Source organism: Camellia sinensis, chromosome 8 (assembly GCF_055761805.1).
Source record: "Camellia sinensis isolate YWXY chromosome 8, ASM5576180v1, whole genome shotgun sequence".
Classification (NCBI taxonomy): domain Eukaryota; kingdom Viridiplantae; phylum Streptophyta; class Magnoliopsida; order Ericales; family Theaceae; genus Camellia; species Camellia sinensis.
In genome coordinates, this window is record NC_138968.1 from 78,900,845 (window position 1) to 78,922,234 (window position 21,390).

At 34.5% G+C, this 21,390-nt stretch overlaps 2 protein-coding genes and 1 pseudogene across 7 annotated transcripts; all 3 read left to right on the forward strand.

Annotated features, from left to right (window-relative positions):
* The first annotated feature begins 906 nt into the window (after positions 1 to 906).
* LOC114299335 (mRNA-decapping enzyme subunit 2-like) lies at positions 907 to 8,274 on the forward strand. Of its 6 annotated transcripts, none has more exons than XR_014337877.1 (7): positions 907 to 1,156; positions 2,161 to 2,312; positions 2,983 to 3,110; positions 6,282 to 6,359; positions 7,354 to 7,487; positions 7,844 to 7,956; positions 8,083 to 8,274. XR_014337877.1 is itself a non-coding variant. In XM_082882885.1 (7 exons), the coding sequence occupies exons 1-7, from the start codon at positions 1,077 to 1,079 to the stop codon at positions 8,140 to 8,142; spliced, it is 693 nt and encodes a 230-aa protein (XP_082739011.1). In that variant the 5' UTR covers positions 907 to 1,076; the 3' UTR covers positions 8,143 to 8,274. The 6 variants fall into 6 exon arrangements, 5 of the variants coding, with proteins under 5 accessions (XP_082739011.1, XP_082739012.1, XP_082739010.1 ...); XM_082882885.1 differs by having other exon boundaries at positions 7,896 to 7,956; XM_082882886.1 differs by lacking the exon at positions 7,844 to 7,956 and having other exon boundaries at positions 8,083 to 8,271.
* Positions 8,212 to 12,296, forward strand: LOC114308768 (T-complex protein 1 subunit theta-like; the record flags this gene model as incomplete). Its single annotated transcript, XM_082885283.1, has 7 exons — positions 8,212 to 8,280; positions 8,365 to 8,442; positions 8,541 to 8,663; positions 8,855 to 8,949; positions 9,934 to 10,143; positions 10,646 to 10,703; positions 11,965 to 12,296. Coding segments are annotated over 7 exons (702 nt in total), but the record flags the coding sequence as incomplete, so codon positions are not given.
* A 4,353-nt stretch (positions 12,297 to 16,649) lies between these two features.
* On the forward strand, positions 16,650 to 18,119 carry LOC145797854 (protein FAR-RED IMPAIRED RESPONSE 1 pseudogene; annotated as a pseudogene).
* Positions 18,120 to 21,390: the final 3,271 nt, after the last annotated feature.

Below are 21,390 nucleotides of genomic sequence, written 5' to 3' on the forward strand. Positions count from 1 at the left end.
TCAACAACTCATACTAAAAAGTCAAAGATCTCTTTTTTTTCTCTATTTTTTGCATATCTTTTCGTAAAAAGTCAAAAAATCATCCCCAAACATACTAATTTTTTTTACATCGCATTTTAACAAAAAAAACTAAAAAATTACTTAAAAAAACCCTGTTGCCAAACCAGACCTAAGAGCATCTCCAACCCATCTTTCGTATCTTCAAATATGGAGGATTTGCTCCTCCAACCCACCCTTCAAATTCATCTCCATTTGGGAGGAGAATGAGTTCATTCTCCATATTTGAAAGGAGAATGAAAAAATGGAGGATCCTCCAAAATACTATTTATTTATAAATTTGTTATTATATTACAAATAACTTTTAATTTATAAATTTAATTTTTATAAAATTGACACCATTAAAAAGTATAAAATCATACCTTTAAAATGAGTATAATATTAAATATATTTTACAAAAATTTTAAAATTAAATATTTATTAATGAATAAAAATTACTTTTTGAATAGAGTTTGAATGAAGAAAATGAAAGTTTGTGATTGGAGTTTGAATGAATAGTAACATCCTCTATATTTACTTTGTGAATAAACAATATTATTTCCATCCTCTTAGTGAGAGTATTGCATTGGAAATGCTCTAAGGCCTCATTTGGGAAACAGGCTAAATTAGTAACTTTTTAGTTATTTGATTAAAATACGAGCTAAAAAAAACTAGTATGTTTAGGATGATTTTTTAACTTTTTACCAAAAGATGTGCAAAAAGTAAAAAGAAAAGAGAACCTTTGACTTTTTAATATCAGTTATTAATTTTTTTTTGACTTCTTCTCCTCCTCCTTCTTCTTCTTCTTCTTCTTCTTTTTTTTTTTTTTTTTTTTTTTTTTTTTTTTTTTTGGCGCTGAAAGGGAGGAAGGCCTAAATCCCATTATGAAATTCTCCCATTTCCTCGACTTTTTGCTTCTCTTCGTGGGAGCTCCTTCTTCATGACTCAACAGGACTGGCACAATGTTTATACATCTCCACCATGATTAAGGTTTTGTTCTTTAGCATTTGTTAGGTTTCAAGACAAACATTGAAACCAAAATGTCAGGTCTCCATCGGTCGTCCAGTTCCACGTTGAAGAACGGCCTCCCACCCCAAGAACTCCTCGACGATCTCTGCAGGTTCCTAATCTGCTGTTTAATCTCTCTCATTCCTATACATAATGCGTTAATCTATTTCATAAACTGTATTGCGTTTAATTACTAGGGTTTAGGTCTTGTATTTGATACTTTTTGTCTCCATTTTCACATATACACGTGTATTGTGTATGTATCAAAAAAAAAAAAAAATAGTGTCTTGATTTGAGTTGGGAATTTGTATTATGAAGTACGCAGATGAGCTCTGTTTGGTTGTTTTTAGAGGAAATAATGGGAAGAAAAAAAAAATCATGAATACTTCTTCAATTTAAAGCATGATTTCAAGTTATTGTGATTATATGTGTGAGGATTCTCGTTTTTGCTTTCTGTTTTCATTTTTCGGAACATAGACTAGTTTCCGCGAATCGTTTTCGGTTTTTTTTCTTCTTCTCTTTTGTGTGGAACAACTTACTTTTTATGAAACATCAAAATGTTGATCTCAAAATTCCAAAACAATTTTGTGTACAAAAAGTGAAAAGATACAAAACCATGAGTTTTTTAAACTTTTTGTTGTTTTTGAATATGAAAGCACGGAAAAGCGGAAATGGAAATAGGAATATTTAAGAATACAGAAAACATCAAGTTATTTTAACTATTTTTAGGTTTAGTAAAGTTGTGCAGGAACCATCTTCTAGTAAAAAATTTAAAAAATAAAATAAAAATCTATTTGAGAAATTAGGTTCACAGTATCAAACTGTTCTAAATTCATTTGCTGGGAAGTTAGCTAATAACTCTTTACCATTAACATCTTCATGGTTGATAAATGAACGCTACATCTCTGGTTGTACTCTAGCGCTGGATCAAGAATTGATTGTGCTCTTCATTTGTGATGTCATTTCATAAAATATATAGAACTAGAGATCCTGTTCACTTTTACCTACTACAATTTCATGCTTTGGATGCTACTATTTTTTATCATTTAAACCCAACTTATGGTTTTCTTATTCTAATTCTTTTTGACCTTTTGTTTGTTGTTATTTTCATTGTAGTTGGTTTGTTTTGAATGTACCGAAAGAAGATCAACAATCGTTCGAGAGGATTTTATTTCTTGTGGAGTATGCACATTGGTTCTATGAGGACAATTCAGTGGAAAAAAATCCGTCACTGAAATCATTCACTCTGAAGGAGTTTACTTCTTTAAGTATCCTCTGCAATTTCTGTTTCAATTGCATCTTGAATAACCATCATACACATAATTTGATGGCCTCCTTATTGCATTGAACCCCTGGTTTGGAAGTTTTTTTTACAAGTCTTCCCTCTTGACGCACTTCTGTTTATCTGTTGGGGGAATAAAAGCAATAACATTCACAAACACTCCCGACTAGCACATGCATTCTACTTTTATTTTGTTTATGTAATCCGTCTTTTTGATGGTATTTATTTACACATTGAGGATACCAACCACACGAGTCCAGTACATCAGAGAAGACTAATATTGCTGGTTCTCTATTTGCTAAGTTTTCTTAGTTTTTCAGTAAACTTAGACCTCGTTTGGGAACAGGCTAATTTAGTAACTTTTTGGCTATTTGGCTAAAAAAGTAGATAAAATAAACTTATATGTTTGGGATGACTTTTTGGCTAATTACGAAAAGATGTGCAAAAAGTAGAGAGAAAAGAGAATCTTTGACTTTTTTGTATGAGTTGTTGGCTTTTTGGCTAAAAATGTAACTTTTTGACTTTTTGGCTAAAAAGGTAAGTCCCCAAACGGGGCAGTTATAATTGTTAAGCATACTTTTTTCTTTTTTTTTTCTTTCTCCTTTTCATTTGTACCTTTTTCTCCGGTGATTCTTGTGGTCCTTAATTTATTGTAGTGTTTAACAGTTGTGATGTTTTGAGACCTTATGTTGCCCATATAGATGACATTTTTAAGGACTTCAATTCATACAAGGTTCGAGTTCCTGTGACTGGGGCCATCATTTTAGACGACTCTTATGAATGGGTAAGGTGTTATTGAATGAAAGTTGTACTGGTAATGCAATGCACAGTTTTTATTTCTTTATTTATTAATGATGATGAAAAAATGGTACAACATAGTTCTCTTTTAGGGTATGCACTTTACCAAATAATGCATTCATATTCTTGTTTCACTCATAACCTTCATCAATGTTGTTGATGGATATTATTGTTGTAGAAGAGCTAAATTGAAGAATACCAATTTATCTCTCGTAGGGTTTTGTGAGCTTTGATTATCCAAAAAAGATCAAAGCTTGAATGCTCATGCATGGTGGAGATTCAAACTTCAAGACCATCAATGGAATTTGAAATTGGAAGATAATTAATTTCACTAATTGAAAATTGGAATTCGATGCTATGTTTGGTAGATGAGAGATGATGAGAAGAGTGGAAAATTTTAATTTGCTCATCTTTTCTCTTGCTTGGTTCTAATTTAGATGAGAAACACAATGAAAATGAGAAAGAAAATCACTTAAAACTTTTCTCATATATCTGCCACAAATGAAGAGAAACATGAAATAAAACTATTGGGTACAATCAAACTATGAAGCATGGGCACTTCAAAAAATATGTCGTACCCGTACCGGGTACTTACCGGTGTATGGTACCTCGTATGGTATTTTTACATACATACCGGATACACGAAACACATACTCAAATTTTTTTTCTTAATTTTTGACGTACCCAGACGTACTAAGTATATATCCAAGCCGTACCGTACCGTACCGTACCTCAGTTAAGACAATATTTTCTTCTATTACAGAGATAAAACTTCTTTCACCAGACTTCTTTTTTATTTTTAGTTTTATGCTTGACATGATTTTAAAATTAAACTATGGTTTGTAAGTTATTTAATAGATTGACATTTAATTTTGATCTGTACCTTTACTTTTGGCATTAAATGTTAATTATATGTTGGATCTTAACAAATTAAACTATTTAATTAATTTTTGCATTACTCTAAATTAAAAATAAATATTTTTTACAAGCGTACTAACTTGTACCCATACCCGTACCCTACTTTTTTTAGATTTTATCGTATTGATATACCCGTATCATACCAGTACCAGTACTCGTACATGTACCCGTGCTTCATAGCAACCAAATAAGCACAAGTACAAAGAATCGAAAAGTCTAACCCACAGTTCTCCTTAAAACCCAGGCATTAAGGAGAGGAAAACTAGAGCGTTATAATCAGCACAGATGGGATAACTCTAGGCAATGCGGGACACATTCCAACACACCCTCCTGGTCCATAATATATAGTAACGGGACAAATGGCACACCAATCAGAGGCCCAACCGAACTTTGATGCCCAATTGAAAGTCTAGCCTACACTTCTCCTTAAAATCCAGGTATCAAGGAGAGAAAAACTAGAGCCTTATAACCAGTGCAGATAGGGCAACTCCAGGTGATATGGGACATATTCTAACACAAAGCATAGTAATGTATTTCTTTACATTTTCCCACTTTCTCCTATTTCCTACTATTTCTTATTTTTATTTACTCTTTTACTCTCATCACATTCACTTTCACATCAACTGAATAGAGCATGATGATATAACTAAAAATATTGTAGTTGAAATCATTTGTGATTAGTAGGTTATGCTTATGATGAGAATCTATGGTACATGGACTCGGGTACGGGTGCAGGTATGTATCTAGAGGTCAGATTCATCAAACCATAAATCCAAGGGTACTCGGACTTGGCAAAGGCAAAAAAGTGTCATATTTTGATATTTTTAATAAAGTATGTGAGATACAATGGTATTATATATAATTTACAGTGTTAAAAAGATATTTATAGTATTTATACAACAAGATGTGCATATGATAATGGTAAGGGTGCAACTCGGGCGGGCTCAACCCGAGCAACCCATGCCCAGCCCGAATTTTTTTAGGGCTTGGGCAACAATATCATGTAATCTGGACGAGCTTGGCTGGATTTTTCCAGGCCTGGGTGGAATCAGTGACTAACCCAAGCAACCCGAACCCAAATTGTATTTAATATATTATATAAATTATATAATATATGTATAAATTTAATAGCTAGCCCTTAATTTTTTGTTTTTTTTTTTTGCTGGTCTTTGGCCCTTGGATTAGCATCTTTTATTTGGACCATTATATTAAAACTAAAAACAAAACCTTACCTTATCTATTCTTTCTTCCCTCTTTCTCAGACTTTCATTTCATTTCTTCATGAGAGTTGAAGAACAGCGAAGATACCAACAACGACGAAGTGCAGCCACCAACAACGACGCCACCCTTTCGATGAGCTTCGACGACACACAAAACTGGTAGATCCCTCTCTGTGTTTGTATTTGTGCTTCAATTTGTCTATTTTTGGTCACTTGTTGTTTGATTACCACTAAAAATCAGTGGATCTATGAGGTTAAAATTTTTTCTTAATAGATTTGCTAAATATGTTTATGTTGGTGAAATTTTGTGTATGTATTTGTTTGGGTTAGTGAAATTTTGTGCTGAAGTGCCATACTCAACATTGTTTTGTTCTTGCATATGGTTCGTGTTCTCGGGTCTAACGGAAATTCTGAGTTTTCCACAAAATTACCATTGTTGCAATGTTTCCTTCTATGCAGTTGCAAATTGCAATGCAACTGTGATGTATATAATTATTATATTGATTCACATTAAAAATATATATATATATATATATATGTAAAATCTGGGAATGCATTTCTTGTCTTTGGTTTCTGACTTGTGGCAACATACAGACTCATGGGTCCTTGCCCTTCTCTCTTTCCCTTGTTTTTCCACATTTTAAATGTTGCTTAAAAGTTTATATCTACCTGACGCAAGATAGATTACACTCATCGACTTTTAGTGGACTAACTGATATCAATAATATTCTATGATCATTATTTATGAAAAAAATAATAAGAATAATATTCTATGATTGTTTTGATCTTGTAATTGTAGTTGAAGGTAGGTTGTAGTTGTATTTTTGTGCTTGCATCTTAAAAAGCTCGTTGTGAAATGGGTTCTATAGACTATCAACACAATTCTTTGTCCGTACGAGCAAATTATGTGAACGACGACTTTATATGTATAGGCCAAAGATGCATAGTATATTGCTTTGAAGTGGAGATTCATTGTGCATCAAGTTCCTGAGCTTCATTTTTTATTCATAATTTTGTAGGTTGTCGTGTTTGTTGGTGGTGTTGATACATCTGCAACTGAAACAACAGGAACAGTCCTTATTCATGGTGCTGAGCAGGTACATTCTTGATGATGAAATTGTTGGGTTGATCCCCTGTCTACATTCTACTATGTGCTTTCTGTACTTTAATATTTTTGATGTCTTCCTTAGATAATCATGCCTAATTCTTTTTACTTTTGGTGGGGGTGGGGGTGTTGTGTGTGAACCTCAAAATGCTTCTTTTCTTATAATGTGCAAAATTGTCTCGATACATAATTGACTTGTTTACTACTTATTCAAAGCTAATAATTGAAAAAACTGTGAGCGTTGACAAACAGCTTATCATCTTGCAAGTGATAGTTTAGTTGATAACTTGGAGTTTGATTGCCTGCTTAGCGTATTGGATTCACTCTTTTGATTGCAGCATGTGTTTTTTAGTTAACATATTGGTTGTGAGTCTGGATAGGGTATTTGTGCATTGAGTTGAGAATGCTTTTAATATATATATTTTTTCAGTTTCCCCAAAGGTCCTGGCTTTCGATAGTATTTGATTGTTTGTTTGTTTTGGTTTGGAATGAGTTGTTCTCATTCAAAATTGAAAGAATTTGTGCATAGGTTTTCCACTCAGTGTTAGTTGAGTAACTAATTTGCCTTGTGTGTAAATTCCTCAAGAAATATAGGATCCAACTAGCTCTGAGAATGGATAGATGTTAATGATTGCTAATTTTTTCATTGGTGCATACTGCTGACAGTGATGACGTCTCATGAGATGATTTATTGAGATGGCATCTTCTCAGTTTCCTTCTTTTCCTATTTGCCTCTGGTGAAGGACTATATGTTGTGATGTACATTATATCTTGGTTCTCTTGTTGGATGCACCAGCTTTTACGTAATTCTTCGTTAACTGTTCTTTGGATTGTCAATGCATACTTGAATTCAGATATTTTTCTATAGCTTTTTTGTAATAGTTGATGGATATACTTGTAGTCAAATATTGTTTGTATAGCTTCTTTCATTATTTGATACTAAATTTTCCTGGCAATCTTCCTCTTGTCATTTTGGAATCCTCCAGCTAGAGAATTATGCAAAAAATGAAGAAGCCAAAGTTGAGGAGCTCATCAAAGCAGTTGCAGACTCAGGTGCCAAGGTTATTGTTAGTGGAGCAGCAGTTGGAGAGATGGCACTGCATTTCTGTGAGCGTTACAAGTTTAGTCTCTCCATTGTCTCCCCAACTTTTTTTTTTTCTTTTGTCATTTCATTTGCTATCATGTTTCTATTGAACCTGTGGCCAAAAGTGTTTACCAACAATTGTGGTTTGAATAGTTTTGAAAGATGGTTAATGCTTCATGTTACACAATTATTTTGCCAGTTGGAATGGTCCTTATTACATGTGTATGATTCTCACTGCTTATATGCAACATATTAGAATCATAGCTAAGGCAACACTGTAAGGATATGTGTATATTCAGAGACATACAAGATTCTTTTCCTTCTGAAGCAGCAACTGATTTTTAATGAACTGTTGCAATTGTAACTCAATATTTTTTCTTCCACTTTCGTAGTTGGCGAAGTGAATAATGTTCCTTAAATAAGCCTCTAGTGATGCATTTACAGAGATCAGCTATCATTCTCACATCCTCTCTTGATTCCTCTCTGTGTATGCATAATATTTTTGGTAAGCGAGTCTGTGTATCCATGTCCATTAGACAATATCATCTACATCTTTTTTATTTGTCATTATTTTATTTTATTTCCTTTACTTTTTATGTTGATTTTATTCTGATTGGTATGCATGATGCAGTCTTGTCATTCCCCGTCCAATTTGAAGCCAAGTTCTATACAGGAAATTTCTATTATGTAGTGCTACCACCTTACATATGCTTTTCTGGAGGTTCTCTTAAGCCTGCTTTACTAATCTAATTCATAGGCTTATGGTCTAAAAATCAGCTCCAAATTTGAACTTCGACGATTTTGCTGTACAACTGGTGCTGTTGCTCTTGTAAGCATACTAGCGCATTTGCATTTCATTTGGTGTAAAAATTTATTTGACCTTTCTCATGTTCTTATTAAATTTTGGAAACAGTTGAAGCTTGGCCCACCAAATCCAGATGATTTGGGGTACATTGATTCTGTGTCAGTGGAGGAAATTGGCGGTGTTAGGGTATGATCAAGCTGCCTTTGGTTTTAATTTTGTTGGGCTTTTTCCTTTTGTTTCTTCATCTTCTCCCCCAACATGATCTTTATATCTAATAATAATAGGTCACCATTGTGAGAAATGAAGAAGGTGGAAACTCTGTATGCACTGTGGTCCTACGAGGAAGTACCGATAGTATATTGGATGACCTTGAAAGAGCAGTTGATGATGGTGTGAATACATACAAGGTAATTTTGTCTATAACACATCTATGATACTTATTTTGGGTAGGTACCTTTTACCTGTCATTTTTGTTTGAATCTATTCTTCACTTCATAAAAAGTGTTGCATATTGATGTTTAAAATAAAAGTGTTGCATCAGTTTCTACTGAACCTTAAGGAGCTAATCTGAATGTGGCTTTATGCATCTTTGTGCCAGGCAATGTGCAGGGACAGCCGTATGGTACCTAGAGCTGCAGCTACTGAAATTGAGTTAGCTAGAAGACTGAAGGAGTTTTCTTTTAAGGAAACAGGGTACATAGATTCCTCTCTCTCCATAGATAGATAGATATGATGCATGGGTATATTATGAGATCTGCCTTGTTGAGATATATTTTATGACGTATATATTGTAATGCATGGGCGAGAATGTTTGTGATGCTCATGGGAGTGCCTAATTTAATGTTCTCCTGTACTTCAGGGTTGGGTGAATTGTCTATGTATCTTTTTAGCATGTCCAACATGCTACATCTCTGTTTTTGGAGATCTGTGTAACATTATGGCAGTTGATGACAGTATCTTGGGGAGGTTCCACAGAAGAAGCTTGAATTCTGTTTTGATCATGTTTGTCAAAATTGTGCTTCTTCTAAGTTGTTACTCATCTTACAGCAGGTTGTTACTCATCTTACAGCAGGCTTATTCAGCACATATTAGTGTCATTTCCACCCCCATTTATCATTTGAGACAATTATTTTACACATTCTAAGATCATGGTTGTTTAAATCCGGATCCTATGTAGGATTGGTGAGAGGGTCTTGTGTGTAAGATTCCGCTTTCTATTAAAAGTAAGATAAAAATGCAAACAAGGATGATGAATATTAGAAGGTGAAAACTCAAAAACTCAGCATCTTACTTACAATCCTACCTATGATCCTACACGATCTCACACTATCCTACTTGCGATCCTGCTATAACACCGATTCTACAATGATTTAGATCGTTTTGGCAATTTAGGATCTTATGATCCTACGATCTAGATTGCGATTTTGATAACCATGTCTAATATGTCTGTGCAAAATAGATGTTACCTTTCTGATTTGTTGATTGGTGCTTATCTCAGCTGATGGCTATATTTCAAAACCGTACGTTTTATTATTACATGTGCATTGGATATTTCTTCTTCTAAACTAATGATTGTGAACTGGCTAAATATGTAGTTTTTCTTCTTTTGCATAAAGATTCACTGTGTTTAGTGTTTCCACTAGCTCGGTGATGGGATTTGACACTCTTTCTTTGCAGATTGGATCAATATGCGATTGCAAAATTTGCTGAGGGCTTTGAGATGGTACCTAAAACCCTGGCTGAGAATGCTGGCCTGAACGCAATGGAAATAATATCTTCTTTGTATGCTGAACATGCATCTGGAAACAGCAAGGTAGGCATTGACTTGGAGGAAGGTGTATGCAAGGGTGTCTCTCCCATGAATGTTTGGGACCTGCATGTCACCAAGTAAGCTACTTCTCACTGTCTTAAAGCCATTTATTCTTTCCTTCTAAGAGCTTCTGCAATGGTATGGTAAAAAGCTTGCTGTTGTCAAAATATAGCATGGTATATATGGTATAAAAATCTTTGTTTGCTTATATATAGTATATGTATCATGTTTTTGGTGTATATTGGTTATGAACTTGGGGGGACTTTTAACTAGTATATTTGTCCGCTTTTTGTTTTTAAATTTTCATACTAAAGTAATTTACAGATATTAACTTGGTTATTGTGATCCAACCTTTTCTTTTTTGATCATATTGTGTGTACCTGAAGTATTTGTACATAGTGTTTTGAAGCTGAGGCAAGGTTGGACTTGTGCTGGCCTTTAACACTAATATATACCCTGCCTGAGTTGTTCTGAAAATACAATTATGGATTCACTGTTACTTAGATGAGGGATTGGTATGCATGCCCTGCTAAAACTTTGACTCATTTTATGTGATGCAAACTATTTTGCTGTTTGCAGGTTTTTTGCTCTCAAATATGCTGCAGATGCTGCTTGCACTGTGCTGCGTGTAGATCAGGTAAGCCATTAACTACTGGTTTCATGGTTTATTTCTTCTGAGATACCACCTTTGAATTGACTATGGAATCCCTCATATCTGGCTGTTCAATTCATCCTTCTTAATGATTTCATTTTGACGGCTAAAGTTTATAAATCAAGATGTGATGGGACTTATTTGGGCCATAAAAAGGAACAAATCAAACTTGTTCAAATCAAAGAACTAAAGAATTCAGAGGCTCCTTGAACAAACTTGTTCAAATCACAATGCAGTAATAGGTCATTAATATAATACTGAATTGGTGTAGAGAATGAATTCTCTTGAATGAACAATAGGTGAAGTACTGATCCCTAGTGGGAAGAAATATTTATTTTGTGATGGACAACGAGTTCAATGAACATGTATCATCAAAGACTATAGGATTGGAGTGCGCAAAATATAGAGAAAAATACAAGGAATTTAAACTTGAGAATGTTGTAGACACTTGTAAAATTTGTCCAATAATACATAAATCAAGGGGTACATTTTGACCAAAACAGCTGTTACGTATATTTTGGCTTTTGGGAGGGGAAACCAAGTAAGAGAACTAAAGAGAAATGAATAATGAACTTTAAAACATGTAGTTAATGAATATGCATGACAGGAGATGACAAAAATTTAAGCGGAAATTACAAGACAGTGGGAAATGGGGAAATATTTACCAAAAGATGGGGGGTGCACCTCTTGCTGTGGTTTTGTTGCACAGAAAAAGTTGCAGCCCCATGTGTTTGCAATTATTTTTGGTTTTTTACACTGAATTGTATTTTCCCCAAAATTTAATTAGGTGTGTCACACTGAGACACATCAGTCGGAACAATATTTGAAAAACTCAAATCAACTGCTGAAAATGATTTTGGGCATTGTGGTAAAATCTCCATTAGCGTGTGATGCCAGTGCCATCACAGATTTACCCGTGTGATCCACGAGAGTGTTGAGTGGAAATTGGTTGAAATGTGGATTTGATGCTCGGGTTAAAAAGCAGAACTGTTGTTTCCAAAACTTTTTTTATTTTGTTTATTCTGGTGGGGAGGGGAATTTGGTTTGACAGACCAAAATCAAAAGGCTACTTAGAGCTGTCACCAAATACGGAAATGATTTGTCCAGTGATTTTCAGTCTATTTATTGGAGCTTATTGTTTTTGCAATATTTAGTTTTTTTCTTTTGGAAGTGTAATGTCAACCCATGCAGTCCACCTGGTGTCATTTCTTTTATTAAATCATCCCTTGACATGTATATACTGCAGATTATAATGGCAAAACCCGCCGGTGGACCAAGGAGGGAGCAGCCTGCTGCGGGGATGGATGAGGACTAAGGTTTTGTATGAGATAGGGGCAAGTGACTATAATGACCATGCTTGCGTTTTTGTTCTTTTTGCATGCCAAAGACTCGGCCTAAGAAATTTTTGTTTTAAAATGGCGTAGATGGTGTTCCTTCTTGTATAATTTACTTGTATTTTCTTTTTTTGAAAAAATAATTTAAAGTTGGTGCTGTGAACTTAAAACTGATACCAGGGATACCACTTGGCATTAGCATTTAAATTGTTCAGTCGAAATCTTAGAGCCTGATTTCCAATTACTGTCGGGGGCAGATTTTATCTTTTCAATTTTTTTTTTCCCAGCCAGTGGGTGAATTTCTCTCTTCAAAATAGAAATTGTAACAACTAACTATTAGTATTGTTTGCGTGCTCTAACTATTAGCACTGTTTCAACGCATAATTTTCAGGTATCAACTTCACAGATGTTGACTAAGAGCCCAAGTAACATTGAACCAAATAGCATGGGGAAGAAAACATGCATGTATTTAATCTTTTTCATAGGCATTTTCTTGATCAATTGATAAGCATTGGCCTAACAGCATCAACCAATACCCACTAGCCATCACACATTACTCACCCATTTTACTGATGTACTGGTATTACTGTTATGATTGCTATCTCTACAATTTTGTTCTTTGGCGAAATTCTCAGTCCACAAGCACATCTGCTAGCCCCTATACAAACTGGCCTTCACCCAATACCAGCCACCGACCTCTCTTTTCTCTTTTTACACTCTTTTTCTCCTCCAGTGGGCTATCTCCACCACAGCCATCACCATCACCACCCACAATCTACTTCTAGCTTTGCAACCACACTTGTACTCCAATTGTTCACCCCTCCATTTTTTTCCCCTCCTCTTTCTCTTTTGAAAAATACTTCATACCACTAATTTAGCACCACTAATGATGTGGCATCATGTGGACCCCATCACTGATGTGATAGTTTGGCCTTTGTTTTGTTTTATTTTATTTTTCTATACATTGTCACCTCATTAGTGGTGTTTTTAGAGCTTCAAATTTAGTGCTCTAAATCACCCCTCTTCCCTTTTATGTTGTATGGTTTCACCTCTATATTTTTCACTCTCCTTCAATAGCCTTTATGTGAGAGTGTTGTATTATAATTATATGATGGGGCTTGTCTAGGGATGCCAATGATTCAATGGTTGAGGAGATTACCATGCTGGTACTGTATTATTTGATCCAATTGGGAGTTATCAATGAATTTTGAATGGTACCACTATACATTTTTCAACAATATGCCAACATTGTTGCTGCTTGGTTTGACATCAACTTTTACTTGGTTAGGATAATTCAGTCCACATTCATAAATTTTTTTGTTTGGATATTTTATTACTAACTTATTCACTATTATCTTTAATAGAAGGGAAAAAGATACTTCAAAAAAAAAAAGGATTCATTGTTTCACCCCATCATCCATTTGTTATGATTCTCAGCAGGTTGAGGCCCAAGGCCAATGCCTGGTCTAGTGGGGTCATCCTCTTCCCTTTTTCCACGATGACTCCAAATTTGCAACTATGCACCAGAAATCTGCTGCTGCGAATTTTGGTCCCTCGATGGGTATAAAGTCAAGCAAAGTTCATAATCGTCAAATGCTTGATCCAAACCCCCAGTTCAATCAAGTTCAGGGGGAACGAGCATCGAGACCTTAATGGGTCATGCTTGGTTTAAGAAATCACTGCCATTAAACTGCTCTGCCCCCATATTTTTCATTATAGTACCAACCAAATAATGCAAACCCACAACTGTCATAAATGCGTTTGATATAATTTCAATACCTTTTGGATTGGACGTACCGGGGCTTCTCGAGCCAACGTTGAATGGGAAGACAAAGAGAGAAGATTTATGTCGGCAATGGAGATTCAGAAGAAGGTGGCGGGGTTAGAGGGGATGTGATACAAATTTGGTTTGCTGTTACTGGAGTTGGTGTTGGCTGTTTGAGTCTCATCCTGGTGAAAATTGAAACGACGGTAGAGGGAGTGAAAAGATGAAATTTGTTTTTATTTATTTATGCTATTTATTGGGACATAAGAGACCATTGCTAGATTATACCTTTTTAATTGATGTATTATAAAAATGATGTTATTTACACTTAGGCATTCCTCTTTTCCATTTACACTGGTATTATTACGGATGTTCTTGGTGTCTTAAACTCACCTATCATCTCATGAACGAAAAATCACAATTCACAATTCATACAACAATTCAAGTATTAAATTGATATTGCTAACATAATAATATAAATGTTAATATTAGTCTTAATGGTCTGCACTTTATGCTATTGTGATTACCAATTTTTATAAATGCATTTGAGAATAAACATAATTTTCATTAAAAAATATTATTATTTTGTATTACATATATTGCGACATAAAGTTTAAAATAATTAAATATATGCACATAGACATAAATGTAAATAACTAAATTTTATTATTATATTTAGATACATAGGAAAGGAAATGACTAAATTTTATTATTATGTATATTTATTTAAATTATATTTGTATAGCACAATACGATTAAAATTATAATTTATACATTGCATACACATAAATAATTTAATTAAATTTATGACATATTAATTAAAAATTAAATTGTTAGTAACGTGCTACTTATTATTATATAGAGTATGTTTTTTAAAAAGGATAAATTATAAATACACCTCTAAAATTTGATTAAAATACGAATTACATTTTTAAATGCATAAAAAATTGCCTATTTTTATTAATACATCATAAAGTCAATTAATTATTTTTAATAATGTTAGAAATATATTTCAATTAATAATTTAGGTAATTTTATTATTGTATATGAGAATAATTATGGAATTCATTTTTTTAATTAATTTTATTAAATAAAAAATCATAACAAGAGGTATTTGTAATTTTACAAATTACAGAGGACAATATGTACTTGAAGCAAACCTTTATAAATTTATTCTTAAAAAAAAAATTGTTACCAGGTGTTTGTAGGAGTGCAACTTCGGCGGACTCAATCCGAGCAATCCGTGTTCAACCCGGGTTTTTTTAAGGCTTAGGCAACAATATCTTGTAATCTGAACGGTTTGGATAAATTTTTGATGCCCGAATTATAATTTGGGCCGGGCCTAGATAGAATTAGTAGCTAACTCGAGCAACCTGAACCCGTTATATAAATTATATAATATATGTATAAATAAGGGGAATTGAACCATAAATCCTAAAAGGTGAGATTGTAATCTAATCAGTCCCATATTTAATTTTGTACACCCAAAGGTCCCATTATTTGGGGGCAGACAGTCTTGCCCATGAACTTACTGTTTTGGGTTTGGTGATATTATGTTTGAATGATGTGGATGTACGTAACGTTTGGGAAAAACTTACTATAGTTTTTTTATGATGTAGGTGTATGTAACGTTTGGGAAAACCACATTTATGATGTGGGTGTATGTAACGTTTGGGAAAAGCTTACTATAGCTTTTTTATGATGTATGTGTATGTAACGTTTGTGGGTGTATGTAACGTTTGGGAAAACATTTACAATCCCGCTACATACACCCAGTGACGTGGTGATGAGGTGGCAGCTGATGTGTAAACACAGCTGGAAAAAAAAAAAAAAAAAAAGGGAAAAAAGTGGGAATTTCTGGCTTCCCTCGTCTTCCCTCGTATGTCCTAACTCTCGCCGTCATCCTCGTCTATCCTTATCTGTCTTCCCTCGCCTATCCTCACCTCTCGCCGCCATCCTCCTCCTCCACCATAGCTCGCCGGGAATTTTTGCAAAAACCAGTGGCTAGTCTTTCTCCAGAATGATTGAAGTTCTCCGTATGGGTTGTGGAAGTGGGTCTCAGATGTTAACTCATTTCTTCAGAAGAATGTGAAATTTCCTCCTCCTCCACCATATCAGATTACTAGCTCTCATCTATCCTCAGAATTCTTGTAATTTTGGTCTGTCTGGTTTTGCTCTGCTCTGTTTCTGTCCATCAATCTGGTTTATGAGGTAAAAAATCAATTTCATATGCTAATCTTTCAGTTATATGCTAATTCTGAAATATGAAATATAATCTGTAAACTATAATCAATCTGTCATTTTGGACAAGAGTTATGTTTTTTAGGTAAATCTGTTAACTGTGGACAAATCTGTTAACTGATCTGACTAACTTGGCTACACTAGATTGACATAGTGAAACATCACCATTAGTGAGTTGGCTCTAGGTGGTAATCGTCACTGAGTTCCAACTCCGGTACTCTGTTTGGCTACAGTCCGTGGGCCTCCAGCCAAGAAAGGCATGCTTGGTAGCAAAAAGATAATCTGGGCATTATGCTCAACTAGAATATGCGTGAAATTGTATCCCTCAACATTTTATTTGCAACCATAGCACCATTTTAACCAAATACAATTTAGTTAATTTTTATGAGTAATTGTGATCAACTGTGGTAGCAAACTTCATAATCTGTAATCTGTAAGCTTGGTAGCAAACTTCATATAATTTCCATAATCTGTAAACTGTGTAGTTCCATAATCTGTAAACAGTTTATATAAAATCTGAAATATGAAGTTTAGTTCCATAATCTGTAATGATATTTGTTTAATTGTTATTTCAGTACGCAAAGTGGAGAAATGGAGGTTGATTCAAATGTTGAAGGTGAGAATCCTTTAATAAATGAGGGCGAACAAGTTGAAGAACCTAAAAAGGGTATGTGTTTTAGCTCAAGGGAAGAGGTGTACACATTTTATGGCAAATATGCTAAGCATGTCGGATTTGCTATAGCTCATAGAGCACAACATTTTGGAGATGATGGGCAATTGCTAAACTTTGCAATTGAATGTTCTCGAGCGGGGCAGAGAAGAAAGACATCAGAACTCAACCCTCTGAAGCCATGTTTGTCCACAAAAATTGGTTGCACAGCAAGGGTACGAGGTAGTGTACAAAAGGATGGGAGATATAAACTAACCACAGTTAACCTTGAGCATAATCATGATTTGATTCCCACCGACTCACGTCATTTTGCAATGAATAAGAAAATTCTTACTCCTGTGAAGAGAAGATTAGAAATTAATGATGAAGCAGGGATTGGGGTGTCTAAGAACTTTCATTCAATGGTTGTCGAAGTAGGGGGATACGAGTCATTGACATTTGACGAGCGAGACGCAAGAAATTACATTGAGAGAGCTAGAAGGTTGAGGCTTGGAGAAGGTGATGCCGAATCACTTCAAAGTTATTTTATGAGGATGCAAGCACATAGTAAGAGATTCTTTTATGTGATTGATATTGATGAGGAGTTTCGCATTAGAAACTTGTTTTGGGCTGATGCAAGGAGTCGGGCGACTTATGAAGCATTTGGAGATGTCGTTTCATTTGACACAACTTATTTGACGAACAAATATGACATGCCATTTGCTCCATTTGTCGGAGTTAATCACCGTGGTCAGTCCATTTTGCTTGGTTGTGGATTGTTGTCTAGTGAAGACACTAACACATTTGTTTGGCTATTCAAGTCATGGTTAAGTTGCATGTCAAATCATCCGCCAAAAGCTATCATAACTTATCAGTGTAGAGCTATGCAAAATGCTATAGAAATTATATTTCCACAAGCTCGACATCAGTGGTACTTATGGCATATCATGAAGAAAATTCCAGAGAAGTTGAAAGGATATGCTCAATATGAAGCCATAAAGTTGACTATGCAAAATGCAGTTTATGACTGTTTGACAAGAGCTGAATTTGAGAGTAAATGGGAAGAGATGCTTGCAACATTCAATCTTTATGATAATGAGTGGTTGGGGGTACTATATGATGAGCGGAATCGATGGGTACCTGTTTATGTTAAAGACATTTTTTGGGCTGGCACGTCAACTACACAACAAAGTGAAAGTATGAATGCGTTTTTTGATGGATATGTAAATCCAAAAACTACATTGAAGCAATTCGTTGAACAATATGACAATGCCTTGAAAAATAAGGTAGAGAAAGAGAAGAAAGCAGACTTCAAGTCTCGACACAAATTGTTTGATTGCCAAACTATATACGGGTTTGAGAAGCAATTTCAGCAAGCCTACACCAATGCGAAATTCAAAGAAGTTCAATGAGAGATGAAGAGATTAGTTTACTGTCAGGCGGTGATTGTGAAAGAGGAGGGATCAATTTGTACGTATAATGTCCAAGAAGCGATGGTAGTTTCTGAGAAGATAAAGCATGTGGACTTTGTTGTCTATTTTAATTCAACTGAATGTGAAGTCAATGCATATGTCGGTTGTTTGAGTTTAGAGGCATTATGTGCGCTCACTCACTCGCTGTGCTTGTCAGAAGATGCATAAATGAGGTGCCAAGTAAATACATTTTGCCCTGGTGGAGAAAAGATGTGGATAGAGAATACGCAAGCATCAAAACCACATATACCGGCTTTGGGAATGATTTCAATGCAAGTACCTATGAGAGGATGAACAAAAAATTGATTGCCATTGTACAACTTGCTGGTAACTCTGAAGGCAAAACTAGAATTGTAGAGCGTGGGTTGGATGAAATCAAGGAGAGAGTCATGAAGGAAGAATCCGGTTATGGGAGTAATTTACCATGTTCAACAAGAAGTCCGATTCCCACCGGTTCTATACAATGAGGTACTAGTAGGAAAGTGATTAGTCCTTTGGTTGCTAGGCGAAGAGGTCGTCCAGTTACGAAACGGAAGGTTGCCAAAGTAGATCAAATTGTTAATCGGTTCAAGGCAACAGCAAAAAAACAAACAAAAGCAAAGGTAAATTGTGTATTCAAATGTTTTTGTTGACAAAGTATATTGAAGTATGTAAAAGCAATTCATACATTTCAATATGTAATTATTCTTCAAAACATGCAGGCTGCTAAGTTGCTCTGATTTGAACCTCAAGCTCAAGCTCAAACACCGTATTATCCTTTTATGGTTGGCACAAAAAATAGTATGTATGTACCGGTACGTGTTCGAAAGAGTACTTCATGTACTTTTGCATCTTTGTATTGTTCTAACATATACTTTTTGCAATGAATTGTCATAGGTGGCCCATGGTATTGGAGGCACATCTCTTACTCCATCGGACTTCATAAATGGCACACAGGGAAGTTTGATGAGTGCTCCAACTCAGATTTATGGTTCTGCATCGGGAAACTTGGATATTACAGACTTGTTTGACTAGTTTCTATGTATTCCAACTGTTTGTTTTTGAGATTGGAAATTATGTAGTCTATTATCATGAGTTTCAAACTTTGATGTTGAGAAGATTGGATATTATGTAGTCTACTATTATGAGTTTCAAACTTTGTTATTTAATATACAATGTTTATTTAGCATGTTCAATTTACCATGTTCAATAGTTTACTTGTATTCAACAATAGTTACCTTGTATTCAACAGTTTCCTATATTTAACAATGTCCATTCAATGAGTATTGAAGAAAGTGTACAAATTTGAACAAGCCATTTTCCATTCCACTAACAACAAAAGAGGTACAATAAGTAGGTTTCAATACACAACAAAAGATGACTTCCTCCAAAACATCACAAAAAGTATTAAGTCTACTTCAACAAGTTCAAGGAGACATCTACTTCTACTTATTACATATTCATAAGTTTAAAGGCACCAATTACAAACAACATGGGCAACATATATATCAACTTTTGCATCTTTGCGATCTAAATTCGAAGTTGTTCCGTCAGCTGTATTTGTTGTTCGGTCATAGCTTGAAGTCGTTCGGTCATAACTTGTTCGCCAACAGTTGGGACTTCGTCTGTTTGAATTTGATGACCTCCATATTCTGGATTCGTAGGTAAACACCATCCGATAAAACCACAAACATTACAATAGTAGAATAACTTGTTCTTGTTTTGCTCGGTTTGTGATATTTTGATGGTGGCCTTTTTGTTACATGTACGACAAATTCTGTTCACGTATGTCAACCAACCTGAGCTACTGCCACTGACACTTGAAGTTGACATCTGCAAAGAGGGACAAATAGCAATTAAAAATAGAAGATGAATGCTGAAGATGAATGATCTTATATATTCAAATGATCTTATATATTCAATTAAAAATAGAAGATGAATAGCAATTAAAACATAAATTTGAAATATATATATTCAAATGATCTTATAATTTAGCAATTAAAAATAATACATAAAGGGAGGAAATTTCTGTATACAGAAGATGAATGCTGAAGGTGCAGCTTTACAAGGCTATGGATGACCAGGTTCAATTTTTTATTAACATTCTTATATATGACAGTGGCTTCGTGTGGACAAAGAACTAAAGAAGCTTGTGGTTTAGACCACTGCAAATCAGGTAACAGTCTACAGAGATTGCCATCAAGTCATTCCATAATGATCAATCCTAGGTTTGGTCTCTTAGATGGATTCCCACTCTTCATTTCTAGAGGTTACTGATGCTGATATATGTGTGTTAAGTACAAGTTTGCTTTTAGACTAATGCTACTTGTCTTATTCCTCCCTTGTTTTGAAATTTGCCCCAAATTAATGCTGATACAGGAGGTATAATTAATACTCTTCTTCTCTTAATTTATCTTCAACTTCATCTAAATTTGCCCCAAATTACTCTGATTTCTCTGATATGTATGTGACTATATGTATCATGTATGAATTTATGTATATATAAAAGACATGTAATTTGTGGGTTTGGGTTGCAGATTTTGGGTTTTAGCTTGAATTCAATGCCTAATACTCTTGTTTGGATTTTTGGGTTTTAGATTTTTGGGTTACACATTTTTGGGTTTTAGTACTCTGATTTCTCTCATATGTATGTATATGTATCATCTATGAATTTATGTATATATATATATAAGACCTGCAATTTATGGGTTTGGGTTGCAGATTCTTGGGTTTGATCAGATATAGAGCCCCAAGTTTGAATTCAATGTCAAACTTCAAATTCCTCTAAACTAGTCCAAAAAGTAATCTGATTCCTCTGCTATGTATGTATGTTTGTATATGTGCTATGTACGTTTATATGTATAAATACACTAATATAATGTGTGGGTTTGGATTGTTGATGTTTGGGTTTGAGCATACAGAGAGCCCTAAGCTTGAATTCAATGTCATGTAACTTCAAATTCTTCTGCATTAGTCTAGAGTAATCTGTATGTATGTATATATGTATAAATAGGCTTATATAATTTGTTACAGGACCAAAAAGTAATAGGCTGAAAATGCATACATAGCATTCTTCTGCATTAAACCATCTTCTGGTGCATAGAAATTTAACCAATTAAACCAATTATGCACAGAAATTTCTGTATAATCAAGATGAATCCTGAAATTGATTTAATGAATAAATTATGCACTGGAGAAATTGAACCACTTGATTAAACATTTCGTTGGGGAA

Coding starts and splice junctions, on each gene's coding strand:
- LOC114299335 (XM_082882883.1), top strand. CDS start 1,077: ATGTCAGGTCTCCATCGGTCGTCCAGTTCCACGTTGAAGAACGGCCTC. Junction 2,313..2,982: donor GAAGGAGTTTACTTCTTTAA/GTATCCTCTGCA, acceptor AATTTATTGTAG/TGTTTAACAGTTGTGATGTT. Junction 3,111..6,281: donor TAGACGACTCTTATGAATGG/GTAAGGTGTTAT, acceptor ATAATTTTGTAG/GTTGTCGTGTTTGTTGGTGG.